The 15,680-nt window shown below is 38.6% G+C and overlaps 1 protein-coding gene across 1 annotated transcript; it reads right to left on the bottom strand.

The window, feature by feature from the left end:
• Positions 1-12,411: 12,411 nt before the first annotated feature.
• On the bottom strand, positions 12,412-14,483 carry LOC112453764 (phosphoenolpyruvate carboxykinase [GTP]-like; the record flags this gene model as incomplete). Its single annotated transcript, XM_025014678.1, has 2 exons — positions 12,412-13,133; positions 14,217-14,483. Coding segments are annotated over 2 exons (726 nt in total), but the record flags the coding sequence as incomplete, so codon positions are not given.
• Between the last annotated feature and the right edge of the window lie 1,197 nt (positions 14,484-15,680).

The raw sequence follows: 15,680 nt of genomic DNA, 5'->3' as shown, positions 1-15,680 counted from the left end.
ATGTAGTAGGAGTGCAAAAAACTAATCCTGTGACGTTTCTGTTGGAAGATTCCTGCGGAAAATCCGTCGCCGGCGGCTTCTACGAATACGAGTTACATCGCGTTGCTAATCCCGATGTGTATCTCGTTGAAAAAGTTTTACGCAAAAGAGGGGATGAGGTTTATGTAAAGTGGTTAGGATTTGATAATTCATACAATTCATGGATACACAAGAATAATGTATTGTAAAAATTTATTACAGTATAAAAACATACATATATACAAATGAGTCATTTATTTTTCTAAATATCTAAATGTAATTACAATATATTTACAGCGGTATTTACAATATATTTTCAATATATTTACAATGGTATTTTATAATGTCCTCATGGCAGCGTTTCGGTAAAATCGGGTATAATGTATCGCTTATCATCGTACGGACTTAGAGCTATTTTCGTTTCGGACACGGTGTATACCTCGTGTTTTTTGGATCTTATGCAGGTTTGCTGTCGCGTCATTTCAATTTCGTCGCGCAGACATCGCGTGTAATCATCGAACGTTATCGACCTGGCTACGACGTTACTCTTAACACCTTTAGCTTTTTTCGTATCTTTCTTACCGTCCACTCGCAAGGCGTACATCTTTGCTCTAAGCCCGACGAATTCGGTCATTATCGCACCGTTATTTTCGTCTTTCATTAAGCCCGGAACTTTTTTATTGGCGAGTGGGATACCGTACGTATTATCAATCGTGTAATCGCTAGTGTCAAATCTATGAATGTGGCGCTTCATGATATCATACACATCGTCGCACTCGATGTGACAAATGAGACTGTCAGTATCGGTGTACGTGACTTTACACTTGTCGCGATACAACGGTAACATGTACTCGTGATGAAATTCGTACAAACATGTCTTGGATATATCGAGGATGCACATACCCACATAGATTGGTTTGTCGAACTTCACCTCGAGTTTTCGCATTTCTATTGCTACTAAATTCTCCGAAAAGACGCTTCGGCTATGAAAATTTGGTTTCGCAATCATAGCCTCCGCGCCGTATCTACCTTCCCAATGAGTCACGAGTCGCACGTCAACGTGATTGCGCACATTCTCCATGGTTTTGCCAAACACGGCATTGTTCATCAATTTGTATAAATTTTTCTCGAAATCATTTTTGGCCAATGTCCTAAATTTCGTATTGAGGTCTATATAATCGCGAAGCCATGGAGATTGCGCGAATTTCAGTATACGGTGAATTTTTGATATACGGAGACCGTGACGAGTACACTGCTGCAGGTTGCGATAATGTATTACTTAACGTTTCTTATTGTATAATGTTGCGAGGAGCTTGTCCTGCCGCTTGCCGGGTGGTTTATCGCGCGTCGGACAGAACGGTAGGTCAGTGTGCGCGTCGTGAAGATGTTGCGGATACTCCAAGTCGACTTCGAGAATGTAGCCTATCGGGGAATCCAACGCGACATCCATAACATTAAAATCGGTTACGTCGTCGACCCATTTAAAATCTGCGTATGGCAATGGTTGACTCATTGCCCAGCCGTATAAGTTATTTACATCAAAATACATGAGGTACGACGACGGTTTCGATGGATCGTACGACTGCATGTACTTGTTGTTGGCCAGCGCGTATCTGTTTGAACATTGACTCAAACCGCCGCGTATACCGCGTTCGATAAACATGACCATGTCAATGTCGGTGAGCAATTCGAAATTGATGTGTGTATGCTTCAACATAGCATCCCACGTAAAACCCGGTAGAGTATAATAATACGCCGGATCGAGTCCATAACTCGCGACGCAACTATCGCGAAAATTTTCAAAGATATCGGCCAACAGCAAGACATCGGTCTTGAGATATAAATCGCTGTAATCACCGAGCGTTCGAATGGAGAACCGCTGCCAGACGTCGACGGCGTGCGCGTAATCGCTCTCGGATACGGTGTCACCTGTCAATGAACTGTAAAACGAGTCGCGCGGTGGTAAACACAAGTCCTCTAATTTTTCGACGCAGTCAATGTATTCATATGGAAATACGCCTTTTCGTGTCAGCAAATTAAAATTTTCTGCGGATAATTCACAAAATTCGCGTTGCAATATTCGCAGTTTATCCTTGCTGAGATAAGATGCCAATTTGTCGAGACTAGCGGTGAGAAACTTGTACGAATCGATAAATCGCAATTTGACGCACGTTTTCTTATCTTTATCTTCGGTGCTTTGAACGTTTTTTGTAAACGAAATATATTTTTCTTTTCTGATCAGGAGTAAATCTACATGTCTTTCGTATGCTGTTGCTATTTCAGTTATAATAAAATGTGCATCGTATCCCGATAAATTATGAAACACTATGGGAATGCAATGCGAATCTTTATAATTTAAGTTACAATTCGAATGCGCGGGACCTCTGTATCGACCGGTCAGGTGACAATGGTCGCGTACTCGCACGTCGTCTGGCTCGAACGGTTCTTTACACACGTGACAGTGCGTTGCGCTGTTAAACTTTTCCCACTCGTCTCGCGTGAAATCTGCCATGGGTATATTAGTGGACAATATAGTTTTTACGTCGTGAGCTAAACGTCTTAGCTCCTCGGCGAACCACGCGACGCAATCCTTATCGCGAAAAAAAACCGATACATAGATAACGACTCGTCGTATGAGCAACGCACGTAGTACCCTATGCTAAACACGCGATGATGTTGATATGTGTACCTGGACGTTTCCGGATCCGCTTCCATCTTCTCCAGGGTACACTCCAGGTCGGCGTATACGACGAACGGAACTCGTTCCTTCCTGTTGTGATTTTTAAAGGCCAACCACTTGTCGTTATCGCTCGGTAACTTGATCGCGCAGTCATTCATCTCCTGACAGTCGACGGTGTGGGCAGCCAATTTCTCGTTGGAGCTGAAGTAGTGCAAACATCTGAAAAAAAAAATAAACGCAAATATTATAAATTTTTTATACACAAAATATTCTATATATTATTAAAAGAACTATAGGTACTTACCGATCGCAAAAGTATTTCCGACCATGGTGTCGGCTGATTTGCGAGCTCACGAGGCCGGATAGGTTCTTGATCCACGCAAAATGTCCCAAGTTGTCGTTATGCACGTACAGCAGATTTACGTGTCTGTTCATCTTTCGGTCAGTAACACGTATTGGCATGATAGCAAGTTCCTTGTTTTTTTTTTTTTGATGCTGTACACGTTGATGGAGATGTTGTGATTTTCAAATTTTTTAATTTGATCCAACGTCATTGGAAACTCAATGTCAGTAAGATCTAGCACCGACGTGTAATGAGGATACGACGATTTCCGATCTGCGTGTTCCTCAACTGGATGTAGAGCAGCCACCACTGACCATGCGAAACATGCATTGTCCATTGATCGCACGTTTATCACCGCCTTCTTTTTAATTTCTTGCGGTATTTCCACAAAACACCCCTCGTGCAACGGATTGTATTTGTTCACGTTTACCATTAAATTGAGTATACGCGACAACGCCCATCCGCTATCACGTTCCTGGAATTCCTCCAGCTTTGCTAAGGTAGGCTCGATGACGTGTTGCTTGTACCACTCGTGCAGATTGGACTCACGAAAGAGTTCATAGTTTCTCGTTGCGATATTTTTATTCGCGCGTTTGTCACCCGCAACAAATTCACCATTAAACACTGTGTTAATTTTTACATTGTCATGTCGTTGCATGACGTTCTGCACACGATCGAGTACAATTTCTCCCGCATCTTTGAGAAATTGACGAGGGTCGATGTGTTTAGAATCAATATACGGCTTTCAAAAGCCGTATCTATCTCGCGCCATCTGAGTCCTGTCTCACTCGCACTGTATCCAGCACCCACATGTACGAAACGTGGACGTACCGAGTCTTTCAAACCTTCGAGTCTTGCGATACAAGCGACCAATGACTGTTTGAGACCGATCGATGACTGATCGATTGATAATCGTGGCCGTTTAATTCGGCTTTGTTCTTCCAACGATTCGATAAACTCATCGCATCGTTGCTCCCACGCGGCAAAATCTTCCCTCGAATTTAACAGGGTGGATTGCTCCAACAACTCCTGCTCCATGTTATTACACAATCCTCTTGCTAACGCCATTTGTTGCACTCACGACTTCCAGTTCTCGACTATTGAGCGTATCCCCTAAATTCGTCATTTTATATTCTACTAATGATGCATCGTTTGCTTATCATATCTAATTTCATCTCAGCAGCCGTACATCGGCGCTATTTGCAAAATTTGCAGTTTTGCACGTGTTCGATGAAATCATTGCGAGACACGTACGTTCACGAAAATGCGCCATTGACTTTTGGTGATTTGATCTGTATCAATGCAGCAGCCGTACATCGGCGCTATTTGCAGTTTTGCACGTGTTCGATGAAATCATCGCGAGACATGTCGCGACATGTTCTTCAAAACAATAACGCTCCATTGACTTATGCGAAATTGCAAATTTTGCAGTTTTGCACGTGTTCGATAAAATCATTGCGAGACACGTCGCGACATGTTCTTGAAAACAATAACGCTCCATTAACTTATGCGAAATTGCAAAATTTGCAGTTTTGCACGTGTTCGATGAAATCATCGCGAGACACGTATGCTCTTGAAAAAAATCATATTTGATGCCCGATGAGGTGATCTCATCACGAATGTTCTTGACAAAGATATCACATTTAACGTATATGTGGATTGTGGTGGCGGTCACCATGCAGCAGCCGTACATTGGCGCTATTTTTGCAAGATTTGCAGTTTTGGGTATGTATAAATGGTCTACGAGGATTCTAGAGCATAGTCGAGAGTTCGATACGGTTCGAGTACGTCGCAAACAGCCTCCAGATACGATGAACATTCATGGTGCGAACTACTACGTTCCGATTCAGGACGAAACGTGCGAGAAACAGCACAATGAGTAAGTACCGCTAATTTTCATATATACTTGTGCAAAAAAAAAACTTTTATAAACATATAATTGTGTATTTTTTAGTTTTGATAAACCCCGCTACACGCCACGTATTTTGGGAAGAAGATTTGCCTTGACATCAACAACGTATAATTTTTTGGATGTTGGAATCAACGCGGGACCTATGTCCTCTGCGGATATACTTATTGGTGATAACCGAGGCAATCGGATAATTCTGCTACATGCAACGTAGGTGACATTCATCGAAAAACGTGCAGATATACAGCGACTCGTGCAGTCATCGGCACCATCATCGCTAACGTTTCGAGATCTGGAGCTTGTTAAAATACGTGACGCAGATATTGTAAAATTGACGTCGTGCGGCACCAGCTTGTACATGAAACCGTCAACTGTACTCTTCCTGTTCGAACTAGAACATTGCGTCGAGAATGTGTATTTTCAACTATGTCAAAATGTTCACGGCGTAAGTGAAAAATTCAAACAGTTTGTAACAATTTTACGTCAAAATTGTATCACTGATAAATGTAACGCAGTTACAATCTTGCGTGACGTTTATGATAAAAATTCGATTATTGATTGCGAATTATTAGCCTACGCTTTGGATACTATTGTGTATAATGCGCTACATGATAAATAAATGCATATAATATGGTTAAAAAGTTTTTCCTTTTCATTTACCGTTCATCCCATTTCCTGTCATAAAGCTGTCTTCGTTTATCGTTTACTTAAATGTAATATTAAAAAATTAAATATCGCAAAAATCTGAACGATTAAATATCGCTGGCGAAGAAAAGATACGTGATCGCGAGCGAGAACGCGCGAGGGAAAGAGACCGCGCGAACGAGAAGACTCGCGCAAACGGGGGGACGGGGGCGCGAGACACCGCGCGAACGAGAAGACAAATGGGGGGACGGGAAAGAAACATCTACGAGGGGGAGATAACGCGAGCGTGCCGTGTGACGTCACGCGGACTCCGCGGCGCGTCGAAACGCGAACGCGGGTCCCCTCGCCCGCGGCCCCCCCCCCTCGGCCCCCCCGCGGTTCCCCCCTTGCCCCTCACCCCCCCTCATTGCTCCATGGTTAGAACTCCCATAGCTTACCTACTCAGGTTCGAGTCCACTAGAGTCATGAATCATGGAAAAGTTTTTTCCGAAAAAACCGCGCCCCTCCGTGCAGATGCGGAGAAAACTGGGCTCCGTCTTTCGGAAGAGACGTTAAACCGTTGGTCCAAAGTAGGAAAGTAGGAAACAGTAAGGTAGTAGGATGAATTGAAGGTTAGGGTTGGGTACGTCCATTCAAAACGCCCTTTAAGGCTCCTTGAGGGTATATAAAGTAAAATTCTTTATCTTTTTTTATCGTGAGTCGAAAGGCTCAAAACAATGTGACAAACTTACTAGGCGGCCGGTTCTCGCGGGCCGGTCGTCGCACGAGCCCGGTTTGCCGTACGGCGCCTCTGCCCGTCGGGATCTCTCCGCTTACGACGGCACGGCGTCTAACGGTCGAACATGAGTTTCGCGAGTTTTATGTCGAGACTCGGAATCGTCTGTAGACGACTTAGGAATCATAATTTGACATATTCGTTTCTTACAAAACTTCTATTATAATTCGTTTCTAGCGTGGCGTTCGCACGATGTAGCTTGGACACAACGTCTGGCGATCGACACATGATGTATTGTTGCGTATCTAATTTAATCTCATTTGAGAAGGACCAAATTGTAGTCGAAACGTTGTGAGCCATAATAAATGGGAATTGGCCAGTTGGGTCGCTCAATTTTTGAATTTTATTTCTAAAAAATTTTACAAATATTATTGAATTTATTTGCAATATTTTAAAAATATTTTTTTGACATGATCTGGCAAACATAAAAACATTTAAAAATTAGGTAATTCTACAGAATAGGGTCTTTTCCGAATTTTGATATTTTCTTGCGGTTTTCTTGGTAAAAAAATTTATTGTGACTCCGAAAGTGATAATCAATCGGGGGAGTCCGAAACATATGCACTCTACCTATTTTTTTTACCTATTTTTACTTTATTTTTAATAAATGTCTAGATTAAGAGCGACCTCACCGATTTCAATGACCTTGATATATGTCATGACCCCAAGTGACCTTCAGAAGGTTTTAGCCGTCGCTCGTTATTCGTTAAAAAGTTATTAACAAAAAAAGGTTTAGAAAATATAGCAGCTATTTTGAGTATTGGAAGGCATAAATGACTAATATATATGTCGAAATAGTTCACGCATACACTTTTCACGCAAACCGAGGTTTACGCACACCTCCCCCTGCTTTCGGGGGAGGTGCGGTAGTCCCGAAATAGTTCACGCATACACTTTTCACGCGAACCGAGGTTCACGCACACCCCCCCTGCTTTCGGGGAAGGTACGGTAGCCCCGAAATAGTTCACGCATACACTTTTCACGCGAACCGAGGTTTACACACACCCCCCCTGCTTTCGGGCCGGCCCTTTACCTCTTTACCTTGGAGACCTGCTGCGGATATGGGTACGAAACGGCGCGACACCTCCACGTGGCCCTCTCTTGGATTTTCAAGGTCCGAGGGGAAGATCCGGACACCGCCGTAACTGCGGTGCTCTTCGCGTTCCAAACCCTATCTCCCTGCTAGAGGTTTCCAGGGAACTTGAACGCTTATACAGAAAAGAAAACTCTTCCCGGATCTCCCGACGGCGTCTCCAGGTCATTTTGGGTTACCCCGACGAACACTCTTACGAGGGCCCGAATTGTATGCGGTTCCGCTGCCGGGTTCCGGAATAGGAACCGGATTCCCTTTCGCCCGACGGGTCCGGATGACAACCTAGCGGGCCGGCCCGAAAGCAGGGGGGGGTGCGTGAACCTCGGTTCGCGTGAAAAGTGTATGCGTGAACTATTTCGGGGCTACCGCACCTCCCCCGAAAGCAGGGGGGAGGGTGTGCGTGAACCTCGGTTCGCGTGGAAAGTGTATGCGTGAACTTTTCATGCGTGGAAAGTTAATATGCGAGATGCCACGCACGGTTAGATGACGCGCTTTAAACAGTTAAATATTTTTGAAGCGCGTCATCTAACCTACGTATTTTCCAAACTTTTTTTGTTAATAACTTTTTAACGAATAACGAGCGATGGCTAAAACCTTCTGAAGGTCACTCGGGGTCGTGATCTTGACAACATATATCAAGGTCATTGAAATCGGTAAGGTCGCCCTTAATCTAGACATTTATCAAAAATAAAGTAAAAATAGGTAAAAAAAATAGGTAGAGTGCATATTTTTCGGGCTCCCCCGATTGATTATCACTGTCGGAGTCACAACAAAAGTTTTTACCAAAAAAACCGCAAGAAAATATCAAAATTCGGAAAAGGCCCTATTCTGTAGAATTACCAAAAATTATTTTTGTGAATTATTTTAATCTTCCTAAAAAATATTTTAAAAATATTATGTGCTGTACGGCGAATATATGGTAATTTTACATAACAAATATGAAATAATAAAAAAGCAACACAGGAAGAAACGTTATAATGATCAAAAGCTCGCTAGAAATGCAAAAGTGTAAAAAATGCAGAGTCCGAATATATAATATTTAACTGCATCGAGAAAGAACCCAGATAGCAACGTTTTTGCATTGTTGCTGGCATGTTGCCGACAACATAGTATGTGTTGCTATTAGAATTGTGGCAACTGAGTCTCATTTGTCGCCAAGTTGATACCTTCACGATATAACAATTTTGTACAGCAACTTGCCAGCAACTTGTTGACAACTTATGCTGCGGTCTAAAATCGTCACCCATTTAACTGATTCAAAATTCGAGCTGTTGCTGTCATGTTGCTGTAATAATTCATAGGATCACACAATATGTTGTTATATTGCTAGCAACGCGAAGTAAATTTGATGCTGCTCTCTTGTCGATAAATTTGCTGGCAATACATACACCAATGTTGCCTGCGTGTTGCTTCAAATATTAAATTACTCGAAATCATTAAAGCAAATATATGGCAAGTGACCAGCATCATAAGCAATCACAAGTTTGCGCGATTTTGTTCAGACACACTTAGCTATCTGGATAATTTACACAAAATCTTGTTCAAATTAACTCATCTCACGTCGACTTTTTTACTTCAATGATCAATATATACGATGGAGTCTAGAGAGTATAAAATATCTTTAACAAATATTTCAATTTAATTATACAAAAGTTTTGTATGTCAAGAAGCGAATATGTACCATTTAAATCATTTAAATGGTAATTATAGTAGACGATTCAATATTACATATCATAATTACTGCACTAGCGCAATTACAATATTTACGATATTTTTGAATTATTATCATATTGGATATTGTAATATGCACACATACAAAATATAATATGTTTTTACATATCATTGTATATTTAATAGCAATTTCTATAAAATAGATCATAATAGACATGTAATATAATTAAATAATATTAGATACGATAAAATTGTCCCATGAATATTTCTATTAAAACTAAATAAAAGTATATTAAAATAAAATGTATTTTATCTGCATGGAGCATTTTTTCTAATACTATATGCATGTCTTCAGTCAACATATCCTAATAGCGAATTCGATTGTATACACTCATTGTTAGTGCACACTGACAATGCACATTAAGGATGTATTGCACCTATTTTCAAAGCGCTACCAAGTGGATAAAATATTGTGAGAATGTTCTTTTAGTCTTCCTGATGTGCTACAAAAAAGTAGAAACGAATCCACTAAACGGTTGCTGAGATATAACGATTTTAATTTTCACTGATTTTACACGTATTCTTATGGGAAGAGACGATTTTGGCGGATAAAACAGCTAAAAAAATGTTGAAGGAGCGCTACCAATATTTTGAATTTTTTTGTACATCTAGTATACGAATAGATGAAAATATCTGCCAAGTTTTAATTGTCTTCACTACACCGTTTTAAAGAAATAAATTATAACTTGAGATAATTGTGCTGTCGGCACGAATGTATCTCGATGGCTCGTGAAAGCGCGGCAACGTCGCAATCAGCTGGGTAAGCGAAGCATAACCTACGGCTGTCGCTACACGTATACAATATATGCCTTCTATTACTTCTAGCTAACTTTTTGTCTCCGTTGCACTCGTGAAGTGATAGAAATGGGAAATGAGAAACATAGCGGGATTATTGTAAAAATGTAAACAAACAGACATAACCTCGCACCTCGCAGCTCGCACTGTTTTGGTACTGTGCAAGGCTGCCAACCTACGTGAATCGTTGTTACGTCTCCTTTGAGAGAGTCGCATAACAATGTTTATAATAAATAATATTCAAAATTATCGTTTATATGATACATATTTATCTTTTTTGACGTTATTAAAGTCACATTTGTTTATCAGCACTGCTGAATAATGTCTTTTGTTTTGAAATAATTTGACATTATGAAGTTGAAATCAGGGCATTTTCACTGCCAAAAGTTTAGGCTCATAAATTACAAAAATCGCAAATAATACGGAAAAAACATTTATAAAGTAAAAAATACTTTTCTAGGAGTAAAAATAAGACTCCTACTATCATTTGAGTATCTTACATCTAGATTTACTATGCGTTAGGCATAGATATTCAAGTATTTCAAATTTCATGCACTTTTGTCTAAGATTGTACGTGTGATACATCCTTAAAGCCGTCATACACGAATCAACGTAAAGTGCATGTTAAACGGGTTAAATCACGAAATCTTCAATATTCTTTATTGTGCTATTTGTAAAATATATATTAGGCATTTTATCGGTCAATATTTGCATTTTACTTTAAAGATTAGATGTTAAATCCCCGGGAAAAAAGGATTAGGTCTGACCAGATCTGTCTGGTCAGATAGGCTCAGATATGACTTTTCATGTCTGCGCAGATCTGGTCATATATGTTCATATATAATTATGTATAACTATATATATGGCGTGTAATCTGATTTTTGACGGCTCAGATCGGGCCATATCTACTCAAATTGGACCATATCTGCTCAGATCGAACCATATCTGTGATTGAATTTCATCGAAACAGTCCAGATCTGACTGTATCTGTTTATATATAACCATATCTATACTCGAATGAGATTCAAAATACATTACATCTATCCATATCTGTCCAGATATAAGTCGAAGTGAGGTTGTGTTTGATCGAAAACTGTTCAGGTCTGACGATATCTGGTCATGTTTAACTATAATAAATTAAATGTTCGATGATCGATATTCGTCTAATGTGATGTTTGAATATATAAATATGATTTTATTTATATACATAGCAAATTAAATATATTTAATTAAATATCTTTGACATAATTATATCAAAATAAATTATAATAAAGATATAATTTGCAGAAGACAAGTATTTGTTTATAAACAAAAAAATATTAGTTATTTGTTATAAAAACATTTTCATCAATTCGCTTTATATCTAAAATACAAAAGATAATCACAGAAATATAAGTTATTTCGTACATTGTAAGCTTATAGATAATGGATAAACAAAAGTGAAAAAATTCTTAATTTGATTATTATTTAATAGCTAGATTACGTTAAAAATTTTTGTTATTTGGAGACTTGCATAAATAATTTACCAACTCGAATTATTAGAAACTTTACATTTTTGACTTTAATTAATAAGAATTATTTACTGGTTATACACACAAATGTCGGATAATCCGATAGATGGCATTCGATCAGATTCGTTTCTTGTATTTAAAATATGACAAACGATGGTATAAAAAACGGTACATAAATCAAGTGTACGGTACAATTTATATCAGTTTTATCGGAGTCCAAGCTTATAATAAAATAGCACACTTTTGAATTTAATCGATATATTTATAATTTTATAGTGTTTTATATCCCTTTATGATTTTTAATTATATCTGAGCAGATCTGGATACTTTTGGTAAATAATTACATCTCGACAAATCAAATTATATTTGATCAGATCTGGTTATATCTGTTCAGATCTAGCCAGATAAAGACAATTTGCAGATAAACCACCAGATGGTCATTGGTCATATCTCGGTAGATCTAATTCTTTTCTCCCGGGTCAGTATACAACGGCTTTAATATCAGTGCGCACTAAGTACATCTAATCCAATTCGTTATAAATTAAACTAGGATCAACTTTAGCGATGTTTTATTATTGAAATGAAGAAAAGTTGTCAAATATTTAAAAACATGATTAATAAATCTATACAATAAAATAAAGTGATTATTTCGCTATTGAATATTGCAAAATAAAATTTAGTTATACAAATAGGAATAGCAAAACTTCATTTTTCATATATTTTAAATATTAATTTATTTTAATAATATTATAAAATGATTTGGTTATATATCAACATAATAATATACAATATTAAAAATTAATTATAAAAAAAATAACATTACATTTTTATTAAAAGGAAGTCGAATTCTATTTATCAAAGACTTACTTAAAGCGGACATCGTTCTATAATATGAACAATTATTATATTTTTCCTATTTTTTATACAATCCTTTATAATTTTCTTTCTACACTTTAATATAAAATTATTGTGTAAAATCTTGTGTTATACAATGTAACAATGTAGCACATCAAACAAAACTTTTCTATTTTTAAGATTGTTATTATGTCGATAAAGTCTTATTACATAATTTTGTATCAATATCATAATTGTATTACTATTGTAATTTTATATTAAAGCTGCGAATACTTGAAGAACATAAGTAGATTTAATATATAATTATAAAATAAGGAAATTAAAGATTATTAATGTTATCAGAGAGTCGAATGAGTTCCATTGCAATAGCTTCGGGTAAATCATTTCCCACTTGAGCGTCAAAATATTCCTTCAAATCTTTGACTTCCTTTTGCCAAAACGTTTTCGGTAATCTAAATAATTCCGTCATGTTCACGTCATCTTTGAGATTTTCCAAATTGATAGATCCTGGTTTCGGCAATAAGCCAATAGCTGAGTCCTCGGCAATATCTTCGCCATCGATCCTTCGAAGAATCCAATCGAGAACACGTGAATTTTCACCAAATCCTGGCCATAAAAATTTTTCGTCCAAATCTTTCCGAAACCAATTTACGTGAAATATCGCTGGCAATTTGGCATTCTTCACGTGTGCCATACTTAACCAGTGTGCGAGATAATGTCCAAAATTATAACCAAAGAAGGGTCTCATGGCAAACGGATCGTGCATAATTACCTTACCCTACAAAGTATGTTAGATTCAGTCAGTAACGTTGGTTTGTAACATTGGTTTTTACTTCTACGTATTTTATAAACGTATTTTACACTAAAATCAAGATACATGGTAGTGTCTCGCGCCAAGTATACGCAAAGTAAGACCGCACCGTGTATCTACGCGATGCGATGAGTTGTGAGTACTTGAGATTTATATACTAATGCAGAGTCTACAATGCGAGTCGTAAGTTATAAGAAATTGACCAAACACAGTCGATTATTCCCGTCAAATTCGACCGTAATTGGTCAATTTCTTACGACTTATGACTTACGACTCGCATTGTAGACCCCACATAACTGGAACGCGCGCTGCTATACAAAACCACCGTAGGCGAGCGTTATGAGAGAGAAGTTCCTCCCTTATCTTTGTCTAGCCCACAACGTAGTCAAGAGTCGAAAGGATGGGGTGGGGATAAGATACAGGTCGATCAAGAAGAACAAACAATGACATCAGAGGGCTACTTGAGACACTTTGCTCTCTCTCTCTCTCTCTCTCTCTCTCTCTCTCTCTCTCTCTCTCTCTCTCTCTCTCTCTCTCTCTCTCCCCCCCTTTCTTTCACCCTCTCTCTCTCTCCCTCTCTTTTCCCTCTCTCCCTCCCCCCTCTCTCCCTCTTTCTCCCTCTCTCTCTTCCCCTCTCTCTTCCTCTTTCTCCCTCTCTTTCCCTCTCTCTCCCTCTCTCTCCCTTTCTCTCTCTCTCTCTCTCTCTCTCTCTCCCCCCTCTCTCTCTTTCTTTCTCTCTCTCTCCCATATCGCACACGCAGGCCTAGCGCGCGCCCCAGTTAGTAGAGAAAAGTTTCCTATTATGAGACAGAATCCTAATAAGAGATATGTTAAGCTAAAAGGCCCTATATAGGCTCCATCTGTTGATCCCATCATGAAAAAACTCCGCCATCTCATATTAGGATCCTTATCTCATAATAGAGGACTTTCCTCTATATATTTCAGTGGTATTTTGTTTACATAGAGACCAGATTTTTATTAAAATCTGCATTTGCTCTTTTGATTAAAATAATTAGATTTGGCGCAGCGTCAATATAAATGTTAATATACCTTGTGTTCAGCGGCGGCTGTAGCCTCAGATCTCATTGCAGCACCGATAAAAACACCATGTTGCCAGTTTCGAGCTTGATAAACCAAAGGTACACCTTCGGGTCTTCGTCCTCCGAATAGTATAGCATCGATCGGGACCCCAGCTGGATCTTCCCAAGAAGGATCAATAATGGGACATTGTTTGGCTGGAGTACAGAATCTTGAATTTAGATGAGCAGCTGGTATTTTAGAACCTTTGAACCAATCGTTACCTCTCCAATCTACCACCTATAATAAAATAAAAATATTATATATACATCGTATTTTATAATATTGTATATTTGTTAATACATCATACAAATAGCATTGTTATAGAGGGCGCTCACGCTCCCTACATTTTTACGCTCTACGTTATCCTTTTATTCCAAGACTGTAGCTCTCTCGACTTTCGTGCGTATACACTCGTAATAAACTATCTAAACATATTTCTGCAATAAACGTGTCTTTTTTACTTTTGCCCTGCTGTATTCCCCCCCAATACTCGCTGCGCTCAACAATATTTAGTAATACACACTACTATATTAAGCTCCAAGCGTTTCCAGCAAATATTTGAGAAATATTTACAAAATATCGCTACAAATATTTATTCTTTACTTACCATAAGTATTATATAAAAAAGTGTGCAAATTAGAAACTTGCACAATGCTTCCTCATCATTACAGATCGCTACCATTGGTTCTATTTTATTTTGCTCACAAAGCTCCTTTATTAGGAAGCTTGTATTTTATTTGATGCATAATTATTAGTATTTATTTGTTTTGGCTGCCTCATAAAGGAAGCTTTATGAGCGAAATAAAATAGGAGCAATAGTAGTGATCTGTAATGATGAGAAAGCAATGTGCAAGTTTCTAATTTGCACACTTTTTAATTTTAAATTTAATCTTTTTATGAATTGATAGAGCTTAGTAGCCTAAGTGGGGTTTTACAATCGACGCAATGTCAAATTGATGTTGACTTCGGGAGTTCAGGCTACAATATCTAACCTATACTACCTTTTTTTTTATTAAAGATAATGATTCCCTTCTCGGCATACATGGCGTTTTACAGAGACGTACCCAACCCTTTACACTGTTTCCCCTTCAAATCCTGGCCATTGGGCGGCCTCACATGCCAGCTAGTACCCACCTTCCCTTTCCCTTAATGCTTCCAAGGCCTTCTCTTCCGCGACTTCCTTTCTTTCTCTTCTTATTTCCTCCCTGATTTCTTGTCTTATCTTTCCTGATTCTTTAATTCCTCCTTAAATCCTCTACCAACTTCCTTCCTTTCCTTCCTACCGGCTCCCTTCCATCTGCTCCCTCCTTCTCCCCTCCGTACCTGCCTCTCTCCTATCGATGTTTTATTCCATTCGTTTTAAGAGTTTTCCACTTCTACTTAACATTACCGTAACTTCCATTTACGCTTAGCTTTTGCCTATCTCTCTCTTAC

Source organism: Temnothorax curvispinosus, unplaced genomic scaffold, assembly GCF_003070985.1.
Source record: "Temnothorax curvispinosus isolate PA1 unplaced genomic scaffold, ASM307098v1 QBEX01004685.1, whole genome shotgun sequence".
In the NCBI taxonomy this organism is placed as follows: Eukaryota; Metazoa; Arthropoda; class Insecta; order Hymenoptera; family Formicidae; genus Temnothorax; species Temnothorax curvispinosus.
Note: the sequence above shows the minus strand (reverse complement) of the source record. Positions and strands in the feature narration are given on the sequence as shown.